The 26,333-nt window shown below is 49.2% G+C and overlaps 5 protein-coding genes across 10 annotated transcripts in view; 1 reads left to right on the top strand and 4 right to left on the bottom strand.

The window, feature by feature from the left end:
* Nucleotides 1-440: 440 nt before the first annotated feature.
* LOC144468323 (mutS protein homolog 5-like) lies at nucleotides 441-4,024 on the bottom strand. The gene is made up of 12 exons (XM_078177723.1): nucleotides 3,875-4,024; nucleotides 3,634-3,753; nucleotides 2,997-3,565; nucleotides 2,512-2,890; nucleotides 2,234-2,435; nucleotides 1,930-2,166; nucleotides 1,716-1,854; nucleotides 1,278-1,641; nucleotides 980-1,192; nucleotides 728-868; nucleotides 597-655; nucleotides 441-534 (listed from the first exon to the last, which is right to left on the bottom strand). Exons 1-12 carry the CDS (start codon nucleotides 4,022-4,024, stop codon nucleotides 441-443), a joined length of 2,667 nt encoding a protein of 888 aa, XP_078033849.1.
* Nucleotides 4,025-4,236: 212 nt separating this feature from the next.
* On the bottom strand, nucleotides 4,237-16,898 carry LOC144468378 (uncharacterized). Of its 4 annotated transcripts, XM_078177806.1 has the most exons (10): nucleotides 14,316-14,978; nucleotides 10,346-10,589; nucleotides 9,862-10,169; nucleotides 8,285-9,738; nucleotides 7,973-8,177; nucleotides 7,738-7,899; nucleotides 6,118-7,640; nucleotides 5,461-5,928; nucleotides 5,194-5,322; nucleotides 4,237-4,613 (listed from the first exon to the last, which is right to left on the bottom strand). In XM_078177806.1, the coding sequence occupies exons 3-10, from the start codon at nucleotides 10,144-10,146 to the stop codon at nucleotides 4,427-4,429; spliced, it is 4,413 nt and encodes a 1,470-aa protein (XP_078033932.1). In that variant the 5' UTR covers nucleotides 10,147-10,169; nucleotides 10,346-10,589; nucleotides 14,316-14,978; the 3' UTR covers nucleotides 4,237-4,426. The 4 variants fall into 4 exon arrangements, with proteins under 4 accessions (XP_078033932.1, XP_078033933.1, XP_078033931.1 ...); XM_078177807.1 differs by lacking the exons at nucleotides 10,346-10,589; nucleotides 14,316-14,978 and adding an exon at nucleotides 15,839-16,898; XM_078177805.1 differs by lacking the exon at nucleotides 14,316-14,978 and having other exon boundaries at nucleotides 10,346-10,774.
* Nucleotides 16,899-17,042: 144 nt separating this feature from the next.
* On the bottom strand, nucleotides 17,043-17,843 carry Nd-13b (NADH dehydrogenase (ubiquinone) subunit ND-13B). The gene is made up of 3 exons (XM_078177811.1): nucleotides 17,685-17,843; nucleotides 17,361-17,522; nucleotides 17,043-17,274 (listed from the first exon to the last, which is right to left on the bottom strand). Exons 1-3 carry the CDS (start codon nucleotides 17,703-17,705, stop codon nucleotides 17,101-17,103), a joined length of 357 nt encoding a protein of 118 aa, XP_078033937.1. The 5' UTR covers nucleotides 17,706-17,843; the 3' UTR covers nucleotides 17,043-17,100.
* A 1,079-nt stretch (nucleotides 17,844-18,922) lies between these two features.
* On the bottom strand, nucleotides 18,923-20,370 carry Rps5a (ribosomal protein S5a). Of its 2 annotated transcripts, none has more exons than XM_078177810.1 (3): nucleotides 20,304-20,370; nucleotides 19,331-19,703; nucleotides 18,923-19,259 (listed from the first exon to the last, which is right to left on the bottom strand). In XM_078177810.1, exons 2-3 carry the CDS (start codon nucleotides 19,694-19,696, stop codon nucleotides 18,975-18,977), a joined length of 651 nt encoding a protein of 216 aa, XP_078033936.1. In that variant the 5' UTR covers nucleotides 19,697-19,703; nucleotides 20,304-20,370; the 3' UTR covers nucleotides 18,923-18,974. The 2 variants fall into 2 exon arrangements, with proteins under 2 accessions (XP_078033936.1, XP_078033935.1); XM_078177809.1 differs by having other exon boundaries at nucleotides 20,292-20,361.
* Nucleotides 20,371-20,585: 215 nt separating this feature from the next.
* Nucleotides 20,586-26,333, top strand: part of LOC144469519 (uncharacterized) — a 28,519-nt gene continuing 22,771 nt past the window's right edge. The window contains exon 1 of one of the 2 annotated variants that reach the window (XM_078179922.1): nucleotides 20,586-20,894. The gene's annotated coding sequence lies outside the window, so the exon portion shown is untranslated. Of the gene's footprint in view, nucleotides 20,900-26,333 lie in introns of both variants that reach the window. The other variant, XM_078179921.1, reaches the window with a different exon arrangement.

Genomic DNA, 26,333 nt, shown 5'->3' with positions numbered 1-26,333 from the left:
TCGAAAAAAAACAAGAATTACGCAAGTTTAAAAACTCGATATTTTCGCACGAATCGACGCGTATTCGTCGAACACGAATCTCTACCATGCGCAACATTTGGAATTTGCCGCGCACTCGGTTGAAGCGTGACGGCAAAATGCTGAAACTTGTAGCCAGTTACCGACTGACAAGGACAACTTACCGGCCATCCGTCGAGGCGCAAAGACCGTTCGAAACCAAAACTGGAGGTGTCTATTCCGTTTATAATATTAACGCGCTTTATTAACACGCGTCAAAAAGGAAATGTAAAGGTCTCGTATCGATATACACGAGATTCGGCGAGAAAACAAAAAGAACTGTATAAAACCGACGAAAACTCGGTGACGCGATGCCAGACAACGAAAATACATTTCACACGCGGATGTTAAACGAAAAGTAAAAATTAGTTTTAACCCTTCGTCTACTTGGACGTCATAATTGCGTCGATCAAGGATTTCAATTGCTTCGGGATCGCGTCGTGCCTGGTCTCGCAAATTTCCGCGATGCGATGCAATCTGAAAGCGAGTATACGTGAAACAGATGTCCCGTCGAAGACGGTATAGAAATTGAATCTTACATGTCCCTACGTCGGCCTATCCGTGACGGCAGAGCGTTGTTCCTGATCGACTCGTACACCTGAAAAAGATGACGTTCGATCCGGAACACCGGTTATTATAGTTTACAGTTGTTTTAGAGCAATCCGTTTACCTGTAAACTTCGCTGGACGATGCTCTCGTCCAGTTCGGCGAACTTGGCCGCGAAATGAGCGAAACTGCGCGAGACGCTGCCACTGATCAGCCGGTACAGAAACGCCAGGGATTGGTCCTGGTCGACGACGTACTCGAACGTCTGTCAAACATATCGAACGTGTCGACAACGAGATCAGACGAGACGAGACGCGACGCGACGAAATGGAATGAAAAGAAATGAAGCGAAGCAAGAGCAGCGCTAAGGGAATACTTGAAGTTCGATCGACGCAGTTTGCTGGAGCATTCCGGTAACTGCGTGCGCGTGAGTCGCCGCGAAAACGTGCGGACACTGTTGGCCCCTTTTAGCGAATTCGTCGAGCACCGCAGCTACCAGCGAGCTTCCGCTCGATTCCGTCGTTCCTCTCTCCAACTCGTCCATCAGCACCACGGAATCGGAAGTCGACGCGCGAATGGCCACGTTGATCTGAAACCCGAGAAAGATCGGTGTCGGACGTCGTTGCTCGAAGCATATACATATATTTCATGTATATGTATATTCTCTAGGAAACCTGTCGAAGATTTTGCAAGAAGGAGCTCGCGTTCAATCCGATGCTCTCCGTGTTCGACATTTGGGTTGAGAGGCGAACGACCGTTCCAATTGTGGCCGATTTAGCCGCCACGTACGAACCGATATGTGCCATGAATATCAACAGTCCTATCTGTTTCAAATAGACGCTCTTGCCGCAAGAATTCGGTCCTGTTAAAACTTTGATCAGACTCCCGCCGTTTCCGGATCGTACATCGTTCGGTACGCACGCTGTCGAAAATTCAAAGAGCGGGTGCCGCGTCTCTTTGGCGTCGATGATCTTCGACCGGGTTATGGTTGGCCTCGCATAATCGTAGTCGCGCGCTACCCTGGCAAACGCGATCAACCTGCAACCCGACCAATTCTCGCGTTACTCGAGTAATCGCGATACGTGCCGGGACAAAGAAGAAATGTCGCATACGTGTCGAGTTCCGCGCATCGTTCGATCGCCCTTACGATGGAATGCGCGTGCTTCGCAGCGTATCGCGACAGCTTCTGCACGATGCGATTCTGGCGAATCGCTATCTTGAGTATCACGTCGCCCACGGTCTCGTCCAGCTCTGAAACGAAACGACGAAACCGGAAGAAGAACGTTGTTTCGGCTCGGGCGCGGTCGCCGCCACCGCGATACCAACCTCTCGCCGAGATGCTCTTATAATAGTGAACGTCTTTCACGCTAAATTTAAAGTCCAGGTTCGGAATGTCCAATTCGTCCGGTGGGGTCGGATTCCATTTGTTGATCGCCAGCACGTAGCCAATGTTTGGCAAGTAGACCATGTTGCAGCCAGTCACCGAAGCCGGCAAATGTTCCCGCATGTCCTTCTCCGCCATTCGCGTGAGCAGCTCGGGCAGAGTGCGTCGCGCGTGATTCACTGCGAATAAAGAGAGGATGGTAAGGTTAGCGAGGATCGGGAGAGGTTCGCGGCACTTCGCTCTCACGTTCATCGAGCAAGGGGTCCACGTTTGGCTTGACCACGAGCTTTCCCTCTCGTCTGCTCTCTACGAAGTCCACGATGTACTCGATGAAATACTTGACGTATCGAATTTCGTTGGTCGCGGTATCCGCCACGGACCCGAAGATCTCGACGCTCTTCGCGTGCTCCTCGCACAAGTCGGCGATGCGGATCGCGTGCGAGACGGTCTGCGAGCAAAATCGTTTGTTGTCGAGCGACGCGAATACGCGACGCGTGGAACGAGAGAAGACGACAGATTTTTACCTTGTACAATTTGTACCAATTAGAGGGCTTTGCTCGCGGTCCCGAGCCATGGGCGAGCACGCCGATCGTCAGACGGTCAACGTGGTTCAAGCACGACGACAAGTTCTCGACCAAGGTCTGGTTGTTCGGGCTCAGTAGGAATTCGACCGCGTTCAATCTCCGGCGGAGCAGGTCGACGTCGCGCGACGGATGCTGCATCGTCTTCCAGAGAAACTGTGCCCCCGGCCCCGAGCGACAGTAACGCTTGTACAACGAGAAGAGGCTCGCGGTTCCCGTCTTGGTAGTTGCTTCGCCAAACTTGAACAGACTCGGATGATCCCTTGATCGCACGATGTTCAGCGCTCGGTAAGCGTCGTCGTTCATCATCATCAGATTTTCCCTGGACGAAGAAATCGAGAGCCGGGTTTAGGCCGTTGAACGACGAGGGGTCTCTGCATCGACCAGCAAACGACCAAACGACCGTCGTACAAACGATCGCTTCTTACAGCGCCATGTGCTCAAGGGAGAGGTAGGTTGGTTTGCCGGACGGATCGAGAGCCATCGCGTTCCAGTGTTTGTCGACGAAGAGCAGCAACACGCCGAGCGCGTGAATCATCGCGGCGCAGTTGAAGTTGAGAATGCTGTTGAGGAAGGTGAGCCGGTCGGCGCTGCTCGCCTCCGTCGGCTCCGACGCGAGGCGCAGGCAGCCGACTCTGCGCGAGCACCGCTCGAAGCTGTGCTCCTTCTTACCGACGAGCCTCAGGACCGCGGTGCTCGACGCCGTCGCGTCCCCCGAAGCAAACAAACCCGACGAGTTCGAGTTCGAGCTCGAGCTCGGCTGCTCGCCGTCTCTCTCGGTCGCGATCATTCTCTTGACGGTGTTGGCGAACGCCGCCGGCGAGCCGGCGAGCATCACCACGTACCGCGGCTTCCACTGCCTGAACAGTGCCTTCGTTACGTCAAAGTGCACCGGGTCGTCACACGTGTCCTCCATCGCGTGAAGTCCGGATGTCGCGAGATCGTAACAGACGGCGCCGAGCCAACGATTGTTTCTCCAAATCATCGCCAGGATAACCTACGAGACAACGACCAACCGGAAGAAGCTTGCGAGCAGATTCGAACAGATCTCGGCCAGTTACCTACCTCGGTCGACTCCTCGGAAATCGCCCTTGGAACGCCCGAATTGCTCGAGCCTGCAATCGCGCCGGGCTCCGGTTCCGCTGCAGCGTTCACGGCGTTCGGAGTCTCCTCGTCGTCGCTGCTCTCCGATAGCAAACATTCGAATTCGGAACGTCTGGCGAGCAGGAAAGCCGGCCGAATTGAAACATCCCATGATAAGATTCGAGATGAAAACGACAACGGGAGAGCAAATACACGAATATACGACAAGACTGCCCGTACAATATGGCGTCCGATGGTGATGCTCGGAGACAGCCACAGCTTCCGTTCCCACTAGTTCCATTCCCGTCTCCATTGCCATTGCCATTGCCATTGCCATTGCCATTGCCATTTCCACTTCCGCTTCCACCTCCATTTCCGCATTCGCTTCCGCTTTGGCGAATTTGCCCCACAGGGTCGCTCATTTTCAATCGATCGACTCGTAGTAATCTCGTCGCAACCGATCGAATCGATCCAGCCCTTCGACGCACTAGAACTCGTAGACTCGCGCGCATGCGCGCGAAACGAAGGTGCTCTCGTACGAAATCAAGGGAAAAATTCAAACACAACAAAGTACAGGATGTTTTATTGGAGTAAACGAAACGACAAAACGTTGTTTAACCGTAGCATCTTACAGCGTAACAAAATATTGTACGCTGGAATCGGGGGAACTGTGCGTTATTGCTCCAATTACGACAGATTCCTCGATTCGGGCAAACGAAGCCGGGGACGATCGACGAGCGATCGAAGCACATTCGTTCCGAGTTCCGAATCCCGGCTAACTCGGAACAGACGGAGTTGGGCGGGGATCGAAGGAAATGGGCCGATAACTCCTGCTCCTCGTAAAAGGTCGCAGCCCGCTTATCGCAAAATCGTGAAGAGGGTTCCTCGGTCGTTTCGCCGGCTCCACCGGAGTGTCCTCTTCCGAGGTGGCCGCATCTTCGCTTCGCTCCCGACTAGCCGACCTGCTCAACGTTCGTTCGCTGTTTTGTCTCTGATAACCTCGGCGGAAAAAGGTTCGCGGTCCGCGTCGCGAGTTGCAACCGCTTTCCGCCGAAACTCGAAACGCTCGATAGACGACCGAAGCGAAACGCCGCGCTCTGGCGAACCGCGCGTACGCTACTCCTCTCCGGCAAAAGCATTCTTAAGAGGTCCCTATTTGTCTCGTGGAAATTCTAGCTTTACATTCGGTTTAGGTAACGTCGAAAGAACGTGTCGGGTCGTAAGCGTACTACGCGCGGTTAGTTTTTCCATTTATCGCATCCCGCCCGTTGAAAACGTATGCCACGCTCGTTTCGTACTCCTTTCTAAATACAATGAAATTACACTAATAACCTATCGGTTTAAATGTCGTTGGATGACTAGAGTTCTACGTTGTATCGCGTGCGCACTTTACATTATTTTGCACTTTATATTTTCAATTTGACCGAATGGAAAACTAGCCGCCGAGCTGAATGCATTTCGCGATCGGCCTCGATCGAGATCGTGGACTTTGAGGATTTCGAGGAGCGTAGGGTGGGTTACCGAGGATATCGTTGAACGTACCTAGATCGATGGGATTGCGTCTTCGCTCCAGTCTCTCTGGAGTACGGTCTCGTATTTGGCTGGGAGAGTTCGCTGTCGCTGCTGGCGAAAGACGACTTTACTATAAGTGCGCCGTGCGCGAAATCCTTCCTATGGAACGAGACGAAATGATCGCGAAAACGTTCGATTAGCAAATCATTCGAACGAATAAACAAGTATGGGGCGGTCGCGGTCGCGGTCGCGGTCGCGGTCGCGGTCGCGCCAAGTCGAGGAGAGAAATAGGCTCACCTGTAATTGTCGGATCTGGGAGTGGACTCGGAAATTGTCGTCGGGAGCTTGCCGGATTGGACGTTTCGATCAACGAAAGCGGGAGAACTTTTTGGGATGTCGCAAACGACCTTGGGATGAACGGTAGTCTGTTTGGTTTCGAGATGCGACGACGCGTCCGGTGCCCAGTCGTAGTAGTTTGGTCGGTAGCCGGCAAACGGGTCGCCGCGTCGCTGTTTCGAGTCGCAACTGGACCCAGAGCCCGAATCTCTCTTGCGACGGAACTCGTTGTTGTTGTTGTTGTTGTTGCTTCTTTCGGAACGCTTCTTTATCGCGGTTTGCGCTACGTTGCGACTTCCGGGTGACTGCCGGTTCGGTTGACAGCTCGAAGGCTGCCAAGTGGGCGAAGAGGCGGTGGAAGAAGGCGCGCCGTCCGGGTCTGGCCGACGCACCTGCGAGCTGTCCCATTCGGCGGTGCTCGCCAGGTTGCTGCAATTACCAAACTCGTTAGAAAGATGCTTGGCGGGGCGCAGGGCTGGCCAGTTTTGGGCACCACGCTTCTTAGCACCCTCCTGCTCCGTCGCTCGAGGAGAGACGACGCGACGGATACTGGAGAGCGCGACCCAATACTCGCCGCCTTTGCGTCCCTCTCGATCTCCGGCGATAAAACGTTCTTACTTGAAATTTTCCTCCATTTCCTTGAACAGACGCAACTGTTGTCTAATGTTCGCCTTCTCTTTCGCGCGTTTCCGCTGAAACTCCTCCTCCACTTTCTGCATGGCTTCCAGCTCACCCTTCCTCTGGCGTTCCTTCGCCTCGGCCTCCCGTGACAGTTTCTCGGCCAGCCGGCGCCTCTCGATCTGTCTGACCGTCGACTGGAAAGTGAATCGTCTGCCCTTCGAGCCGGTCTTCCCTTGCGGTTTCGCCTCTTTGGGCGTCGAGGACGGTTCCCGAGCGGTGGCGGCTCGAGAATCGTCTCGATTTCGCGTCTGCTTCGACTCGCCGACGGCGGAATGATTCACGAGCCCGGCCGTCGTCCTCGGCCGTCGCTTCGACGGACTGCAACGGTGACTGGGGTACGCTTGTTCCACGGCCTGTCTCGAGCAATCTCCCTCGTGAACGTCCCTGTCCTCGCGCTCCACGACGCTGGTCCGTCCCGAGGTCGGCCGTTTCGCCTCGTCCGTTTCCGGCAGATACATCACGCGTCCGCTCGGAGCCAAGTAGGAGAAAGACGGAGATATCAACGTGACGGGAAAGTCGGTCGCGTACATTTCGAGCTCTGCCTCCTTTTCCACGTTCCTGCCCGTCTTTTTCAACGGCTCTTCGACCTCTTCCTCCTCGCCGTCATCCTCGTCCTCGTCTTCGTCCTCGTGTTCGCCTTCGTCGTCGTCGTCGTCGTCGTCGACGTCGTCGTCGTCGTAATCGACATCGTCGTCATCGTCATCGTCATCAACATCGTCGATGTCGTCGTCGTCGTGGTCGCGAACGTTGACAACGCCGCTGCCATTGGCGTCGGTCTCGCGACGGTTCTTCGCATCGACGAGTTTCTCCTCTCGGTCGCGAGTTATCGAGATCGATTTCCAACAGCACGAGGAAGCGGAGAATCGCGCGGTCTCGACGGCGATCGACTGCCCGTGCTGCAACGAGGTCGGCGCGCTGGTCGATAAGAACCAGTTGTCGTCGAGGACGTCGTGCGAGTGCTTCTTTCGAAGCTCGTGCCCGCCGATTCCGAACGCTCCCGACATCGATCTCTTCAGCTTTTTCAGCGAGTTGAAAGCCGAGATCTGTTCCCGCGTTCTCGATTCGGACAAGCTCGGATTCGACCTGGGGTCCTCGCGAGGCAGAGAGAGCGAGAATACGCAGGCTCGAGGACGATAGTTGTTGAACGGTGTGGGCAAGGACAGCGGCAAAGGCAACGGCGAAGGCGAGTCGACGCCCGCGTCGCTGCTCGACTCGTCGTCGCCCAGGTCCTGCTGCGGCGTCCACGCTGGCCTCGTCGTGCACGTTTTCGCTCGGTTGATCGTGTTCGCGTCGAACGAATCCTCGTTGCCTGCTCCCGCGTCCCCGGATATCCCGGAATCGCCGGACTTGTCGTGCGAGCTGCGAGGACCGAGCGCAAGCATCGGAGGCGGTGGCGGTGGTGGCGGCGGCGGCGGCGGAGGCGGCCTCGCGAGTCGCTCGATCCTTTCCTCGAACATCGCCTAGAACGCGAATCAACCAGGATTTCTCTTACCGGGCTCTACCTTCCGCCCCGAGCCTGTCGGCTGCCGAGGCGACCGACGATCGCGTTTTACCAACCGGCATCTCTTCGCTGGCCGTGCTCGTGCCGGGTCCCGGCGTCTCCAGCGCGGAGAGCAGCCTCCAAGCGGCGGACGGCGAGAACCGCGGAATCTCCAGCTGCTTTTTCGGCAGAGTAGGCCGCAACTTCAACGAGATGTCATCCGCGACGACGTTGCGCCCCTGAAACCAAACAGAGGAATGGAACACTCGAACCGTTTGCTGTCGCGACGGCTGTTCTCCAATCTCCACTTACGGATGCGTCGTCCGTGTCGTCGGCCGTGTCCATGGAGGATCTACTACAATCTTCTCGATCTGGCAACTCGGTCCGTCTCTCCCGTTTCTCCCGCTTCTCTCGCTTCTCCCGCTTCTCGTGGTCCAGCCGATGCCGCGGTTCGTCCGACGACACCAACAGTTCGTTCATACCAAAGTAGAAGGTTTTCGGTGCTGACTGCGCGTATCTAGGGAGCAACAAGTAAAACGACTCTGCATCTCGGATAGATCGATATGCCGCTAAAAGGACGGAGCAGTTAAGCGTCAAGGCAAAGAGTTCGACGAGATAACTTACGGTCGATCGTATTCCCGATCTCCGCGTTCCTCGGTACAATTCGGATCCTGCTTGTGGACAACCTTGCCGACCTTTTCGGCCTTATCGGCCTTATCGGCCTTATCGGCCTTATCGGCCGCGTCAGGAACCGAGTTTTCCTTGTCCCGGAGTTCCAGTCGGCGGGCCTTGACCGTTTGCTCGATTGTCTCCGGAATCCATCCTCGGACCTCGGCCCCATCTTTCGTTAACCGCGGCGACACCGGTCGATCGGGCTCGTTCCAATCGACCGTGACTCGTTCGTCGCAAACGACATCGCGATTCGCCGCGCGATTTTCCGTATCGTTCGATCGACGACGGCTAGTCGTTCGACCACCGTCGACGATCGCCGGCTCGACGAGATTCGAGCGGGCGAACGGTTTCCCCAATTTTCCGTGGTCCTCCACGGTTCTCCGGGCATATTCGTCGGCTGCTCGAGACCGCGCGGCTGTTTTCGCGTGCTGCGAAACGTGCCCGCTGTCGTTCTGGATCTCGATCAGAGGCCGATCGGAAAGTTCGCAGCGACGATCCAACGATCGTGGCTCGACGCCGATCGACGCGGGTTGATCTAGAGTAATGGCGGATCCAGTGGCGCTCGCGAGTTTGTCGCGAACTCTTCTGGCTGCTTGAATCAGCTCGGCCTGAAACTCTGGACTGCTAACGCTTCTTCGGAGCGTGTTCTTTCCATCGAATCGATTCGCTCGTGGTCGCTTTTGTTGTCGGTCGACATTAGCGTCCGCGTCCGCGTCGACGTCGGCGCTGGTGCTGGCGTCAACGGCGTTGGCGGCGTTCGCGTCGACGCCGCCGTCAGCGTCCGCGTTGGAAAGGTGACGAAGCGGTTGACCCGATACAAGTTCGCGTTCCCCGTGTCGTCGAATATGGCCGTCCAAGCTGGACAGTTGCCAACCGACTCGCGCCTTCTTGGTTTCCGCCCGAGTTTTGAAAAGGCGGGACCTCCTCGGCGGTGGCTGAACGTTCCGCTCGTGGCGATACCGAGCCTCGACGTCTCGCGGACGATCGAACGGAGTCGAGACGGAGGTCGAGGTCGAAGTCGAGGTCGAGATCGAGATCGGATCGTTGCCGAACTCGATCGAAGCGGTGGGTGGCGCCGGAGCTTTGTACTTTTTCCGGGCCTTGTATCGACTCTCACCGCGATCCTTGCAATCTCTGTCGGTCCGTCGACGATTGCCGGTCGATCGGTCATCTTGTCCACCGACAGGGTTCTCGAAGCTCGATCGGTCTGGGGCCTCGGGCGCGTATCGCAGATCGGGCTCGCTTCCGAATCTCTTCAAGTCGGATGGCGCGGCGTTGAAACGTCGGCGACAGGCGTCGACCTGGTAGCGGCAGCATGCTCGTTCGATCCTCGTCGATCGAGGCTCCGGAACGCGCGACGCCGATGTGCTTCTGCCGCGAAACGGTCCATCGCGGTCGCGCTCGCGCTGAAATCAACCGCCTGTCTCGTAAGCGTGCTGCCTGCCAGTCTTTACACAGTTTCTACGGGTTTTTACAGAAGCCGCGACTGCGCGCGGAAACGGTGGGTGGAACGACGACGGTGCGCTTACCTTGGCGAGATCGCGCGACGAAGCGAACGTGGGTGCTCTGCGGCCGCTTATGGTCCCGCCGTTCTGGATAATGCTGCCGTTGTCGGTTGCGCGTAATCTCTGATTCGGTGGCTCGGGCAGAACCTTTCGGGCCGCCGCGGCGACCGCTTGAGACCGATTCAACCTAGCCAGCTCTCGTGGAAACGATTGGGACCATCCGCGGCTCCCCTCCGGAATCGGGAGGCCGCTCGATCGACCGGATGCTGCCGCCCGTTCGTTCCGCGAGTTGCTCCCGTTGTTGCCCATTTTCCAGTTTCTCGCGTCGACCGCTGTTGAGCAAACGTAAAAAGTTGTACGGTTGTTCCGTAATGTGCCTCCCAAAACTGGCTAGCAAGATTTTCCTGGCCGCGAACGCGACTCGCGTCTGCGTCGAGCAAAAAGCAACCGCGCGAATCGGCCGATTTCGAGTTACCTTTCGAGCACCCTGCATGGAAAATAAACGTACGTGAAAGAGAAAACGATGGACGGCCGTTGCGAGGCCTGTTTCCTTTTTCGACGCTGCTCGTCGATTTCTTCTTTCCAGCCTACAGTTTATAGTATTCTTCGGTTCCGAAGAGTCTGTTTCGCTCTATGTCAAGCACGCGCGTTTCAAAATGGAAGGCCATCCGCAAAGTATGCAACGTACTACAAAGCCTTGAAGAGCTTCAACTGCTGGACAACAACTGGCTCTAGTAGTTACCGACTGCAAACTATTTTTTGAAACATCAGGCGGCGCCCCCTTTGAAGAACGCTTTACTCCGTCGATAAACGAGTCGAACGGTTTCAGCATTTTTGCCGCTACGCGGAGCAGCGCGGTGTCTTGAGAACCTTGAACGAGTGCGGCAAATTCGAATCGTTGCGAGGTTCGAGTGCACGAAATGCGCTACATTCGAAAACGAAAAGAAAACGTTAACCGCGCGCAATTTCCAAAGCGACGGAAGACGAAACGAAATTACGAGGCGACTTGTCCACGCTGGCGTACTTTTCGATCTACCGATGAGAAAAACGGACGCGAGAGAAACGCGTTTCGAACGCTAATAAATGTTAACGATCCATCGATTACGATACTCGACGACAACGAAAACGCGTGGAAAGGAGGTCGGAGCCATCGTTGCTTCCAGTTCGTCGAAGCGAAACACGGCGCGATGCTACGGATAATCGCGATACCGTCGATAACGGGTTTTATCTAACGGGTTTGCATTGGCTCGAGAAGCAGGAGAAGAACGACGAACCGCGTCCCATTCGCGGTAAAAACCCCTCGCTCTCGCATCGGTTCGGATCTGATTTTCGTGAAACGTGGCGCGTCGCTAAAATGCGGGAAAGCCTGCGCCGCTGCCGTTCGCGAGCGGATCGCTAACGATGCGCGGACAGTGTCGTCGCGCGAACACCGTTTCGCTAGGGAAGCGGTACACGAAGAGGGACTCCGTTGTGTTGACGAGCTCGGAGAACGTCGGCACGCGTTTCTAACAATTTCATGCGTTTCCAACCGACCATGAATTCCAAGCGGACGAATTTATTCCCCAGCTTCGAGACGAACGTTTCCTGCTTGCTCGCGAACCGTTTCGCGTCCATCGAGGACCCAGCACTAGGTTACCGGTATCTCTCGCGTCGGCGCAACGTAGACAACGATGTTTCTCCGCTTCGCGTCAAAATGAAAAACTCGACGGGTCGCATGGTCTCGTAATCCGAGAGAAAGTTGCGCGCGACTGCGCATCGAAACGCGTTTAATCGACTCGTTATCAATTACATCGCCACCGATCACCACGAGCTAAACCGTCTGCTAAACCGAGCACGGGTAACCGCGTGCGGATCGTATCGGATCGAATCGAATCGAATCGAATCGAATCGGATCGAGGTCGGAGTCTTCGCGCGAAAAAGAAAGTCTTCCTGGGGCGCGGACGAGCACGAGATCCGGTAATCCGGTGAGAGCTGACGCACCGCGACTCCCGTCACCCGTTTTTGTCTCTTGCTTTGTCGCTCTCTTTCTCTCGTCGCTTTCTTTAACGGTGTCGCGCCGGTCGCGACTCTCGTTGACCGAAATTCGTTCAACGAGGATCCATGAAACGGGGATCGACGAAATCCTTAAATCCATAAACCTGTAAAAGAATCGGAAAGTCGGTAAACGAACTCGATTTCGAAGAACCGGCTTTCGTTTGTTGGTTCACAAAGAAGTCGTTGAAACTGTGGCAACGGAAATCGCAACTTTGACGCATAGAGATATGGAGATATAGCTCTAGAGATCGCGCGCGGACGAGCGAGCACGTACGAATTGCATGCAAATACCGGACATCGCGTCTCCACGCGTACTCGAAGAGCGGCTGCGATCTCGACGACCTACATTCCCTTGGAAGGTTTCTAGAGATCGGTGTTGCGTAAAGAGACGCGACGCGACGCGACGCGATGAGAAACGAGACGAAACGAGAAACGATGGGAACGGAAGAGGAAAAAGGGAAGACCGAATCCCCCAAAGTATTCAGAAGCTGACCAAGGTTTCGGGAGGATAGACGATCTCTGCGAAGGTCGCTAGAATCGCACCTCGGACGATGGAATCTGTCATTCGTTCGATCTTCTCGCGATGAAACTCGGAACGCTGCACTCGCTGTCGCGAAACGCGTTCGTGCACGCGGTTCGTGGCATCGGAACGATTCCAAGCACAGGCCTTCGTTCACGCTTCGATTTCTCTCGTAGCACGGAGCGGTGCGACTCTGCCGCGTGTTTCAAAGATGCGAGTAAAGTAGTCGAGATCGCCTCTTTGCCCGTTGTTGCAATCGATTTTCGTTTAGATGGACGGCTAGCCAAGGGACGGATTAACGAAACGAGAATAGAGATCGAGACCGCCAAACACATTCCCGTGATCGGGAATAAGTCGCCCAGCAGCGAACGGCCAAAGAGAAGGAGCAAAACGTCCGACCGGTTATCGTTTAACCGGCCGTAACAGTTGTCTCTCGTCTCCCGCCTTCTGCTCTTCCTCTTCCTCTTCCTCTTCCTCTTCCTCTTCCTCTTCCTCTTCCTCTTGCTCGTACCAGAATTCCGATTTTGTTCTTTGACTTTGGTCTCGCGGCCGATCGCCTACAGTCTAGGTCGAGCTACTCTCCGAGTTCGATTGGAATTGCAGTTGCGACGCGACCGCGATCTCCCGAAACTACCGCCAACTCGGTGAACCGGGTCGAATGAGTTTTCCCATAGTTCCAAGCAAATTCTTCGCGTTCCACAGGCTCGACCTCGAAAAGAACTTTATCCTTCGAGCACAGAGTCCCCGAAACCGAGCCTTCCTCTTCGTTGTCACGTCAAAGTCGTCTTTGGTTTGCCTCGTTTTGTGAAATGGGATCGATTCGAGTTGGTCAATCGTTATTCCGCTTGCGATTCTTCCTAATTTTACCGACGACGGGCGACGGGCGACGGGCGACGGGCGACCGACGTTCGGGCAACCGAAAAGATAGTGGAAAAAACGAATCGCAACAAGTGGCGTGCATGGAGAAGGAGAGAAACGAGGGGGTAAAAGAAGAGTGGGGCACAAAACGGCAGGTTGTCAAGAACCAGCACGGATGGGTGTTATTCGCGAGGCATGTGGGTCAGGCGCAATCGTGCAAGTGCACCGTGACGCACCCATTTCTCTCGTACCCGTGCGCATGCGTTTCGCCAAACAAGTCGATCCATCCTAGAAGTTGATCCACGAGTGCGAGAAAATAAGCAGATTCGAACGATCTGGAGGTCGATAGGGAATTTTTCGAAGAAATTCTTAGTAGATCGGATATCAAATCGGCTTCGCGTGATTTCTCGCGTTCTTCCGCGTCCTTGCTTGCCGTTTCCCATCGTTTTCCATCGTTTTCTATCGTTTCCCGTTGCCGATAAAAATCGGCGAATGCAGTTTCACGGGAATTTTAGAATGCGGAAGGAAAGCTACGAGCCGAGTCGAGTCGAGTCGAGTCGAGTCGAGTCGAGTCGTGTCTTGGCAAGTCGAGGCGTAGCGAGTAGCGAGGGCAATGATTGAACGAAAGAAGGAGAGAACGGTAGGGAACGGGCGGAGGTAGTGGTAATGCGAACGACATCCGCGTTCGCGTTCGCGTTCGCGTTCGCGATCGCCGCCGCGTTCGTGCCAACCTCTATCGAGAAGAAATAGCTGATTACGGAGCATGGAAGTCTGTAAGAAGACGCGCGAGAGGTAGCGACGATTCGCTGCGCGACGGACCTCAAATTGTCGACCCTCCTTTCTAGTCTTTTGATTATTATTTTAGTTATTCGGTGATGCGGGATCGCGACGGGCAACAGGCCAACGCCTAGCGTAGGCTCGTCTTCGACGGACAATCGGCGACAGAGAGAAACTGCGTGAACGAAAGGTGAAAGTTGCTTGCGCCTATGGCCGCGGTTCGAACAGACGGAAAAGGTGGCTGAAATTTGAGCGCGAAGACGCAAACGGTACACGCGTTACGACCTACGTGGAAGCTGTTCTCCCAAAAGTATGCGGCGCGCAATTCCTCGTAACTTTCTCCTCCAGCGATTCGCTGGTTCCTGGACCGCGAGTTTTCAGCAAATCACCCGGAGCGACGTTAACGGTCTGGTGAAATGAAAGGAGTCGGTGGCGGCGCGGCGCGGCGCGACGCGCACGACAGTTCGCTGACCGAGAGGACACAAGCGCGTTCTCGCAGAAACCGAGAGAAACAACTGTTAGGTGAATTCGCGACGCGTGAGATACCCCTTCGCGTTAATTGGGGACGTAACGGCAAGGGAAAGCATGCAGTCTACACCGCGCGCGAAACCCGACGCTATTCGGCACCGGAGATTGTCTTCGCCTTCGTTCGCTGTCCCCGCGTAGCTCTTTCTATTTCTCAGTTGTCAACGAGACAAATCCTTGCGGATTCGTTTATTTGGTGCTAGCACTGATCCCGTGCTATTGCAACAACACCTTGTCACCGATATCGCAGTTTTCTCGGCAAAGACTCGCGCTTCCTTCGCTCGCGATCTAACTTGCGGAAATTTGAAAATGTTATCGAGAACGTTCAGAATATTGCGCGATCGCAATGCTGCGCAACGCGACGCGACGCGACGCGACGCAACGCAACGCAACGCAACACAACGCAACGCAACGCAACACAACGCAACGCAACGCAACACAACGCAACGCTACGCCACGCTGCGTCGCGTAGCGCATTCGAACAACAGCGTCCAACTTTCCGAGGAATAGTTGCCAGGCTCCTTACGAGCATGTTATCGCGCGATTGCGGAAACAAGAATCATGATCGCGCGTTTCCGCGACAGCAAATCGTTCGAATCTCTCTTTAGTCTTGGTCGGAACGCGTAGGCGCGACTATCGGCTGCACGCGGAATCTCGGTTTGCCGAGATTCTGTGTAAACAATGCTCGCGCACGCGATTTCGCTAGCAGCTGGAACCTGGAACGATGAGCGCGCGAAACATAACGGGTCAACGTCACGCTGGGTGAACCTCCTTCCGATTTCATTGCGAGTCTATTCCGTCCTTCCTTCCTTCCTTTCTTCCTTCCTCCTATTACTTCCCTCATTCATGGTTAACTTTTTTACTCCGCTCCTCATGTTTCCCTTTACTATTCTTTCATTGCTAGACTAATACGAAATCAAAGCGAAAACTCGTACGAATCAAACGAAGAATATTTTCTAAGATACTCGTTCGCATGCCGATCGCGCAAGTTCGAGAGAAACGAACCAATGAACGTATGTAACGTGTCAGCTGCTTTCGCTTCGCCGCGCTCAAAAAAATTCCGCGCATTGTCTTTAGACAAGAACGCGTTTTCTTCCGCAAGCATTGTTTCCCGCCACGAAATCTAACGCGTTTTCGCTTCCGTTTCCGTCTCTCGAATTCTTTGTAATCGGCGAATCCCGACCAATTTTCGCGTGGCAACCTCTTTTGGTACGGGGGATCAACGGAAAGTCCTGCGATGTATGTTTGCGAGCAAAATTCCGTTTGAAAGACGTAACTTGTACACACCGATTGTCGACTCTTCTTGCTTGTAGTTCCGCTTTTGTTCTGATTAGGAATTCGACCCGTCGCTCAACGCAAGCCATTGGTCGATCGAAAATTCACTTTGAGCAATGTCATTCCGAGGCGAATCAGTCACTCTAGTACAGCCACTCTAAAACAGCAAATGTCCAACTCCCATCGACGTTCCCAAACACTTCAACACCCGCGGGCTTCGGCTCTTGCTTTTCCTCGCAGCCTAAAAATCGTGACACTTCGACGGCTCTTTCCCAGTACTATGGTTTACGGTATGACTGCGATACTATCGCCTACTTTCGAATATGCGGCGGCGGGCGGCGAACGGCGAACGGCGAACGGCGAACGCTGAACAGCAAACGGCAAACGACTCGTTTTTCTCAGTCTTTTTATCGTCGAAACGCACCAACTATTCCGAGTTTTTACAAACATTAAAAATTTGCGTCACAACAACCACGAGGGAAATGGTGGAGCGAAAATAGAAAAGAAACAAGTCGAAGAACGTAACAAACAAAAAATAAAACAAAAAAGAAAGAAAATAACAATTAAACACACGAAACGGGACAACGTATCGAATGCTCGACGTCTCGAAAAGGAGTGCGAATCGATCGATCCTTATCCTCAAGCACGGTTCGAACGCGACGCGAAATCAGGACTGTACGGCGACCCTCGAATCCCCACCCGTAAATCCTCGATCCCCGACTCAAAAACCATTCTCCTACCTTCGCTCTAACTTTACTTAGCTACTCCTACCTAACTTGCCCTATTCCCCACTACCGCGGAACGCATCCCAACGCTATCTCGATCTCGACGCCCCTCTCTCTATCTCCCGCCTGAGAGAGGAACTCCTATCTCTCCGCATTCCTTTCGATGCCGCTGTCGATGTCGATGTTGACGTTGATGCCGGACCCTGTGCGCGTGGATCGATCCTCGTTTAGTCTTGATACATCCGACTCGATTTCGCCGTCATTTCCTCGTCCAATTTCTAGTCATTTTAGTATTATTCTTCTCGGCCCGAAACGAAAATTTTCAAGGCCATCCTTGAAACGGATCTTTGAAACTACCAAATTTTCCTTCCTAAACGTACCCCAAACATTTGCAGACACAAATATTTGTTACAACTGCAAAAGTTCATGCGATATTTATTTCTCAAACACAACGCATCAACGGTAGGAGACGCGTACGAAGGTATCTCACGTGGGATTAAAAGTCTATCATTTCGGCTCTATGTACAAATCTGTTACATCGGATGTAAATTATTTATGAGGTGGCCATGTCCACTGATGCATAGGTGGTTCTTCTACCAAACTTTCCCACGGTCTCCATGTTGGCATGTTTCTCACCAAGACCAGCTCGCTCTTTGCTTGCGATATAAGCTCTTCAACCTGTCCGCAACCTATTTTATCCTCTATAGTAGCCACATCTTTGTTCTGTGATTTAGAAAAACATCCTGTTGGACTACATGGTATGCAGAAAAACGCAGAGACGAACGTTGATGAATATTACGGAATATTACCTGTTGTACGATAGCATTTCTTTCTTTGATAATAGATTCCGTATGTCTTCTATAAGCAGACTCTACCGGTAAACGTACTAAAATTTCCATAATTTTCGAATAGATCGATGTCAATTCGTGACGGGGATTCTCGGATACAGCGAGACCCGTTAGTCCTGTGGTCTGAAATATAAATACATGTACTGTCAAAGCGCAAACCGTGCACCGATCCAAACAACGTATTACTATTGAAATAGTTATCTTTCAAACCGTCCTTGATCAACATTAGAGCAAGGACTACCAAACTCGCTTCCTTCGTTACATCGAACTTGATGGATCCGTTACCTTTTTTAATATCCGTGACATGATCGCTGCTGCAATTTAATCGTAACAACTCCGATTACGCGATCAACCTTTAACCAAACTTTAGCAGAATTTTACACGTAACGTAACCTAACCTGGTGTAGCACCCATTCTTCGATTGGTAACACTGATTACGTGTTACCATTGCTAGAAAATACTACTGTGGCACCATCAACGGTCAAGCATCCAAGTTTTGTAACTTTGTATGATACTTGCACAGGCTAGACTAGATTAAGGTCCCTAATCACCATAAACCAACGGACCTAAGACTATATATATGGACGGAGCATATGTATGCCCCGACTTTGGATAAGAAGGAAACAGAATTCGTCGTAAATACACACTGTATTCAATTTGACTCGAAACGCGCGAAAATAGCCAGAACGTGTGTAGTCTTTCCTTACTGCGAATCTTATCTCTATCCCTTTTCTCGACATAACGCTCCCCTTTCATGCATTCTTAGGTTTACCTCGATCACAGATGAGGTGTAGGAATACACGAGTAAGTCGAAGGTAGAGTTTGGAATTAGATGCACGCAACGCGGCGAAATCGAGAGCTACGCCTCCCGCTGCCTCATGTATACTTATGTACATAAATAGATCTGTATCGTCGAGTATTGTTAACTCCTCTGGAACCATCGGTAGGTGCCGCACCACTTGCAGATTATGGACTACCTAAGGAACTGACTCATCTTTGCCGTTCTCTAAATACTATCCCATTTTAAGATCACACTGCTTGTCTCAGTACCCAATCCCTAGTATCTAGTACCTTTCGTGAACAGGACATCGCCCCATCATTCTTACATTATCCCGATCTAGGTACATCATTACTTACATACGCATGCGTATGCGCAACTATATAAGTGATCTATTTGCAATTTGGAGTCTCCTCGGAGAATTGTTATTCAGAGGATTGCTTTCCAAAAAAATTTCATCCTTTTCAGCTTTATTTAAAATTCATATTAATCTTTTTAGTTGATTTAAACTAGTAACGAATGCTTCATAAAAATTCAGTCGATAACGCAGTGGTTGACAAAGTCCCCCTTATTCCTAGAACACTATATTCCATAGATCGGAAATAAATAAACATTAACAGAATTGAACAAATTTCGACGTAACTAGACAATTTTTAGAAATCTCGTATTAAATGAAATACGAATTACACGTACTCTATCATTGAATCAGAATTTCTAACGATAGGAATGAGTTGTAATAAGAAAATTTTGTTCAAAGGTGGAACATTTATTTGTATATTATTATGAAAAAATGGTGTTTATCGGTTCGACTTGGCAACACGTTCAAGTTCATCCTTCTTTTTGATCGCGTATGAATTCGACGAACCTTTTGCAGCATTTATAAGTTCATCGGCTAGGCATTCCGCGATTGTTTTGATATTACGGAAAGCTGCTTCCCTAGCACCAGTACACAATAACCAGATCGCTTGATTGACACGTCTTAACGGAGACACATCCACCGCTTGTCTCCTAACTGTACCAGCACGACCGATACGTGTAGAATCTTCCCTTGGTCCAGAGTTAATGATGGCCGTCACAAGAATCTGATCAAGATATCAACAAATTAGCATATACTTGTACAAGATACATAGAACAATTTAAAAGTGCTACTTACTTGCAGAGGATTTTCACCTGTAAGAAGGTGAATAATTTCAAAGGCATGCTTTACAATTCTTACAGCCATCAACTTTTTGCCATTGTTTCTGCCATGCATCATTAACGAATTCGTAAGACGTTCCACTATGGGGCATTGAGCTTTCCGAAATCGTTTTGCCGCATAACGTCCAGCAGAATGTGGCAAATACTTTGCATTCTTCTCTTTGACAGCAATATAATCTTGTAATGACATATCATTTACTTGTACATCATCGCAGTTCCACCGACCAAACAACTTGATTTCTGGTAGTTCGGCTGAAAGGGTCACCTGTAAGGCTGTCGCAGTGGAAACCACTACGTCGTCAAACGTTTCCATGTCTGCCATGGTTTGTCTGTAACAGATACGTGTAATTTTAATTGTAAACAATAATTTATTAAACGTAAATCTCAGCTTACGAGTACTGTAGCAGTAGTAGATAAATAAAAAGAAAGCTAGCTATATCAACGTTAATGAAATGGAATAACCAGAAATGTTATCACATTATTTAGAACAACGATCTTTAACAGGTTCGAGAACTTCTTTGTAAAATTTCTCCATGTCAGATGTCAGTGAACAAAATGTATTCTCTATAAAAATTTGAGTAACAAATTCATATAACCGGACTAGAAACTTTGAACGATTAACGTTATACCGTAGAACTTTTATAAAGATCACGTGCGAAAAACAACTTCGTTTCCGATCAAAATTTCCACGTACGAACACTTTTTCAATGTGTTGTTGATGTAACGAAATCTATGAAAACCGAGGAGACATGTGGCCATGTGGTTACGCGAACTATAGTAACCCTATCGATTCGTATTTTTCGGTGTATAAAAAACATTTAGAATCACTGAAAATCTTCATAGATTTGCCACGTTTTGAAAATAGTTTTGATCACACAACCGGCAGTAAAATTCCGAGTAACATCCGAATTTCTTACCGCACAACTTACGTTCACGTCTTCGCTGGAGTAAGCGTGAACAGGAAAAGGCCATGACAGTGATGGCGCTTTGGTCAGTGATTACCGGATTTCAATCGCCCTAGTCAATTTCGATGCACAATGCAATTGTGATTCAGATTTCTCGCATGTAGCAATAACGTGGAAGCAATCAAATTTTTTGTAGAAATAGTGTTTGTCGATTAAACGATTAAAATTCTTTTTCGAGATATTTATGGCAGAAGAATGATTGTACGAACACGAAGTTATTAATTTGACTACGCAGTGTTTACGGCAGTTCTGTAAACGCACAGAGGCGATAGGTTTGCGAGTTGCCATTTTGTGCGTGTATTTACGATTTATTTCGCTCGAAAGTTACACAATTGTCGAATTTTAACAGTTTTGTGTCGAATCTTTGTAATCTCCTAACAGTGCCCGAACGAAATGATCGTTTTCAGTGCGTGATATGTAGTTATTATATTGTGTTCAGGGTTAGTACCGGTTGCTCAGTAAACCGGTACGTATTTGGAAGAAAAGTTCGTGTTAAGTGCGGAAGATGTCACCACCGGAAACTCCGAGGCAATTTCCGGTCCATCGAGGAGAACGGTAAGGTTCGTTTTCGTTTGTATATTCAATTTGATTCTACAAGCAACACGTCCATTACGGATAAGTCGAGCGTATAACGTAATTGTATTAAAGACACGCGTACGCGATACGTACGCACCACCATACACGACATATGCGTATCACGTAACGCGTAATCGTACACATGTACGTATGTGTGTACGCACGTATACATATATGTATAGCTTGGCAGAAAACGAGCAGCCTGTAGGTTTATTATATTTCTGTTTCTTTTTCACGATTAAACGAAATGTTAAATTTTCATTCGAAATATTCAAACGATGGAATCTCACTTCCAAAGTTTAATTGGGAACTGCCGCGTCTGCGAGAAACCATATATTGGTCGATTGGACGAAGAAATATGTTTGTGTCAGAAATGTTGGAAATAATTTTCACCGGAAATACAATCGAATCGACGGACAGTTTGGTTTTACAGTACCTATGATATTGAATGGGCCTCGACCTTTCCGCGAGCCAGAATTTTCTTTTCGCCGTTCGTTCAACTCATTCGACAAAAGAGCACCTATTGGCTATTGAATAAGTAACGGAATCGTATATATTAGAGGAAGACTAATATCATAGGGTAATAGGAATCAGTAAAATTGCCTGATAAAACATGATTTATCGTTCGAGTCGATACATAAAGCAATCGCTGCACCGTAGAACCTTTGGCAGGAGTTTGGTAGCATTTTCGATGGGAATAGGTGGCAGGAAGTGTACACTGGAGATTTGGTTTGAGCAGAGTCCATCGACGGTGTAGTCCTTAGAGATATGAAGTAAAAGTAGTTGAACGAATACTGACAGTCTAACAGTGGGGGTTCGAGCCAAGGGTGTATCCTAGCAACTCGTCGAATAGTACCGCCAGAGGGTAGTTCTTCAGTAACGTAACCACAATATTCGGAACCTAACGATACAATTTTTTTCCGATTTTACTCCTATCAAACTGTACGACGATAGTAATTTAACCGACCGTTTCTCCTACGCGAAACAAAAGTTAACAACAATTGTTGATACGAACGCGTATTCGTCTTAAAGTAACTGTTGAAGCGTATTTTCCTCATTGTTGTATACATGGCCGAAGAAAACCTTTTGGTAAATCCCAAAGATACTCGTGCCAAGTATGTATGTTGTAGCTCGATTGTCGTTTCGTTGATTGGTACGCAATTCTTGTTGCCCAGTCATTTTCTAATACGTTTAACGTTCCATCATTTTAATTTTTGTTCAAATAACAACGTTAATAGTTGCGATCGACACTTTTTGCCGTTTCGTGCAAACGGTTACTCACCGCAGGCAAGAAATAGTGTAAAGTAGTATTAAGAAGGACCCTTGCATTTTCGTACCTGAACACGACTAAAACACCTTCTCGTCGACGGATCGTTCGATTTTCCGTGAAATTGCGTATTGTTATTCACCGAAGACGATGTACAAGACGTGTCGGGTGAATATCTTGAAGGCATTTTTTGAAATGAAATATTGTTTCCGTGAATTTTTACTTTCCGTATTAGATGAAACAAACAGCTTTATAATCGATAAGGTCTTTAAGTCTTCGTTCGAAAGGTTGTAAAACATTTACTATTAGTATTTGTGAATAGCGTGGGTGTGAATGCGAGAGTGCATGTCGGTATGAAAATGGGTATGGGTGTCGGTATCGGTATGAGTATGGGTATGGGTATGGGTATGGGTATGGGTATGGGTATGGGTATGGGTATGAGTATGGGTATGGGTATGGGTATGGGTATGAGTATGGGTATGGGTATGGGTATGGGTATGAGTGTGGGTATGGGAACGTGTATGGGTATAGGTGTGATAGGCAGCAAGTTGAAACCCCGGAGGGAAATTCGGTCCAAGCAATAAGGACAAGAGTACGAAATTGCTGCACGGAGATAGATTGTGAATAGAAACGGAACAACTAGAACAACGGAACAACAGAAACCGGTGAAAAAGAATCGAGAAAGGGTTTGACGAGACCACATGCTGCGAATACTATGCTTCTCGTTCTACGTTCCCTACTCCCTGCAGACCTGTAGATATCTTTAGCCGTGATCGCGATTGTATACTTCTCTTCTGTTGTTTCACTTGCTTCGCTTTCAATTCTACCAAATCATTGACTATCAATCACAGTCGACCCAATTGGTCATAATTTGCAACGCCAGAAAACAACCGGTCGAACAAAATTTACATAATGTTCTATTCTCAAGTATCCCGATTTCGATGACATTAGAATCTTAATTAGAGAGCTAGAATGACGAGCCATGCAAAACAAAACAGTAGAGAGACTAACGGGTAAGTAGTCAAAAAAGTAGATGGGAAGCTTAATGGTCAAGATAAAAAATTGTAACTGGTTTGCCGATTCGGTCGAGGAAAGTAAAAGGGCATAGTTTGCGCGACGTAAACGTCGATGGAATGGGGTGGTAACGGGTAACTGGTAACGGCTTCGTGTCCTCTGTGGCCTCCGTGTTTTCTGCGTGCAGGCGGTGGTCATCGATTGCTGTCGAATTCACATGGAACAAGAATCAAGGAGATAAGAATGAAGCTAGTTGACCGATCAAACGAAATTCGCGTTAGGAATCGCAGTCGCTGCCAGTTTCGATTGCAACGCGTTCGCTTGGATCGTCGTCGGGCGACGCGATACTTTGAAACCTGCTCGTGCACGGGTTTCGAGAGGACTAAATCTTTCGAGTTCGAATATCCGTCGACATCGAGAGATTTAACGTTCGTAATAGTATCTGCGAAGATCAACGAGACCACGCCCATCCGGCTATCGATTCGTTGACAGGGGGTCGCTTTTCATTTGCGCTTCACCCATTCCAAACACCCAACTGACAATTTCGATACGGTTTATTACTCGTCTCTTTGGAATCTCATTACATGTTCTTTTATTCTTTACTCCAGTTTCGAGTCATGAGAGAACAAGTTAAACACAGTAAACAAGTTGCAGTGCTCCGCTTGGAACGCGATCGAATATCAATTTCCACCGATCTTGTAAATCTATTATGGATCTAATCGAAAGAAACAAACTTGGTGAACTTTTCAAACAACAAACGTATTTTGTTAGCTATATCGATGAGTCCCGTACGAGGATACGAGATGGTCTACTGCCCAACGTTTGCGCCGTTTACGCAGTGTAGCTTCCGTCCCGTACTGTTGCCTCGATGATCCACCGTGTATCGTACATTCTACTCAATAGCGTCCTCAGCGCGACACAACAGACATTATACGTATACATATATGTACACGTCTATACAAAATGATAATGAAAACTGAAAGGACGAACATAAATTCGAGACGAAAGGTCTTAGGCAATTAGCTGATAGCTGTTCGATAGCTGGCCAAGAAAATCTCGTCAGTGGAAAATTTCAACGCTCTAACTTGTCCGTGAGGACAGTATAAATTAGATAGTACGCTTCTCCGCCCATTTTCACTCTTCGACGGCTTTATAAAATTTTGAAAAGAATATGGCCCATGACAAGAGACAAAGTAAACATTCTTTAAAAAAGAAAAATAGAAGCAGACTGGGTAAGGTATCCGACCTTACCTAATATTATATTTGCAATTTCATAACACACGGTTTATTCGTACAACATTAAAAATGTTTTTACAATGTTTTAAAAATATTTTTCTAATATTTGAAAAATAATTAAGTAGAAATATAAACTGCATATGTTCATCATTACGGCTTTGTGTAACGTTCTTTTCATTCATTTATTTTCTAAACCTTCCTTCATCAGCAAATACAGATGGAATGCAGAGAAATGGTAGCTAATCTTATCAGTTGTCATTGTTGGTCCACAGCTTTTCTTTTAAAGTGACCTATTAATTACGCAATTATTTATTTATTTATAAATAGAGATCAAGATGGAAAATATGTCTCATTAATGATGGGGATGTAATCTTGGTTTGATTTAAAAATAGTGTATCGAAGTATCCAACATGGGATGAGTAATAAATAATAGTTGCTACGTACGAACAATATCCGATAGCCTGGTTACCGTTAGCATATTCGCAACAATAGCGTTTATTACTTGGGCTTCCATAGATTGCAATCCATAGATTCCATAGATTGCACCCCGAGCAGGTCAACCGTAAGCTGCCGACCCAAAGATGGGTTCGTTTAGTTATACATTTATTGTCCTAAAATTTTATAATACAGATATTACTTTCGTTAAGTAAAAGAAGCGAACTTCTTAAAAAAATAGTACCGGTAACAATTTCCGACCTCTGACTTTAAAAGCTAAAATTAAATGAAAAAAGCTGCAGTCCATTTGCAAGGTAAGGCATTCAAAAGATACGTAAGATACGTAATAAATACATGCTCCTTTTGAGACAGTATATTGATACGTATATCTTTTTATATCGACGAATCGCTTTTCGCAATTTTTTAATCGCGTGAACGCGTTTCGATAAAGCATGGTAACGTGCAATAAAATTTGGAAACGAAATAGAAAGCTCTCCTTTGGAAAGATTAGATAGCACGATACATAATTATCGCGTCGATACGTATTCATTTTGCATTGTTGGAAATAAAAACTGGAAGATCGATGGAGCAACGTTACGAAAGACTCGCTACGAAATGGATTTCGACGGTAGTTTTGACTGAAGACTTTAAAAGGTCAAGTTCCTCTAAAGCTATTATTAATGGGACGGGGAAACTGCCACGTCCATTTGCTCTTAACCACGAACCACGTCGTACGGTTCATTATGGGAACTAAGAATCGCCGAAGAGAAAGAGATGTTGCTCGAGCGTAGTCGTATGTGCGCGTGCGTGCTTCACAGATAGAGGTATACAAAAACTATGGGAGGGGGCAGAGAGAGAGAGAGAGAGAGAGAGAGAGAGAGAGAGAGAGAGAGAGACCTTCAGCTTCGAGATAGGTAGCGGAGAGTTGAGAATTGCGAACAGTGAACGAGTGGAGAACGGGAGCAGCAGAATGAAGCAAGGGTTGAAGTGGCATGATACGGAGAAGTGGGGAGGTAGCGACGAGGGAACATAATGCGAAAAAAAAGAAACAGATGCAACAAAGTTGCGGAAGAAAAGGAAAATGTTCCGTATCGGATAACGTCTAGGGTAATAGCGCTTATTTTGCAAGGTATTTGCAAATCGAACAGAGCTTAGTATGTACAACGAATTATCGTGTGTGCGATGACTCGAGATTACTGAAAACATTTATAACGTCGGCGTCTTTTCTCCGATTGGTTGGCAAACTCTGCAGTTTGATTTAAAAGATGCTGCGAAAGACTACGATGGGCCGAGAATATGGGAGGGTAAAGAGTAATAGGGAGACGGAGACGGAGATGGAGAAAAAGGAAAAAGAGTGGGCAGTTTTGTTTAGATGTACACGCATACATGCACATTCTGCGTACAGGACGAGCCGACGAGCAGGGCTGCTTCTGGTTTCGGCGAGAAATAGAAGGAGAAAGATGAGA

Source organism: Augochlora pura, chromosome 4 (assembly GCF_028453695.1).
Source record: "Augochlora pura isolate Apur16 chromosome 4, APUR_v2.2.1, whole genome shotgun sequence".
NCBI lineage: Eukaryota > Metazoa > Arthropoda > Insecta > Hymenoptera > Halictidae > Augochlora > Augochlora pura.
Note: the sequence above shows the minus strand (reverse complement) of the source record. Positions and strands in the feature narration are given on the sequence as shown.

Bases quoted from the DNA above. Each gene is read 5' to 3' on its own strand.
- Rps5a (XM_078177810.1), bottom strand. From the start codon at position 19,696: ATGGCAGACATGGAAACGTTTGACGACGTAGTGGTTTCCACTGCGACA. The intron at 19,260-19,330 runs GTAAGTAGCACT...TATCTTGATCAG, and splicing joins CAGGTGAAAATCCTCTGCAA to ATTCTTGTGACGGCCATCAT.
- LOC144468323 (XM_078177723.1), bottom strand. From the start codon at position 4,024: ATGGAGGTGGAAGCGGAAGTGGAAATGGCAATGGCAATGGCAATGGCA. The intron at 2,436-2,511 runs GTAAAAATCTGT...TTTTGCTCGCAG, and splicing joins ATTGGTACAAATTGTACAAG to ACCGTCTCGCACGCGATCCG. The intron at 535-596 runs GTAAGATTCAAT...ACTCGCTTTCAG, and splicing joins ATAGGCCGACGTAGGGACAT to ATTGCATCGCATCGCGGAAA.
- LOC144468378 (XM_078177807.1), bottom strand. From the start codon at position 10,146: ATGGGCAACAACGGGAGCAACTCGCGGAACGAACGGGCGGCAGCATCC. The intron at 7,900-7,972 runs GTAAGTGGAGAT...GTTTGGTTTCAG, and splicing joins ACGACACGGACGACGCATCC to GGGCGCAACGTCGTCGCGGA. The intron at 7,641-7,737 runs GTTGGTAAAACG...TTCGCGTTCTAG, and splicing joins CGGCCAGCGAAGAGATGCCG to GCGATGTTCGAGGAAAGGAT.
- Nd-13b (XM_078177811.1), bottom strand. From the start codon at position 17,705: ATGTCACGGATATTAAAAAAG. The intron at 17,523-17,684 runs GTAACGGATCCA...TTTATATTTCAG, and splicing joins TGTCACGGATATTAAAAAAG to ACCACAGGACTAACGGGTCT. The intron at 17,275-17,360 runs GTAATATTCCGT...TCTAAATCACAG, and splicing joins GAAATGCTATCGTACAACAG to AACAAAGATGTGGCTACTAT.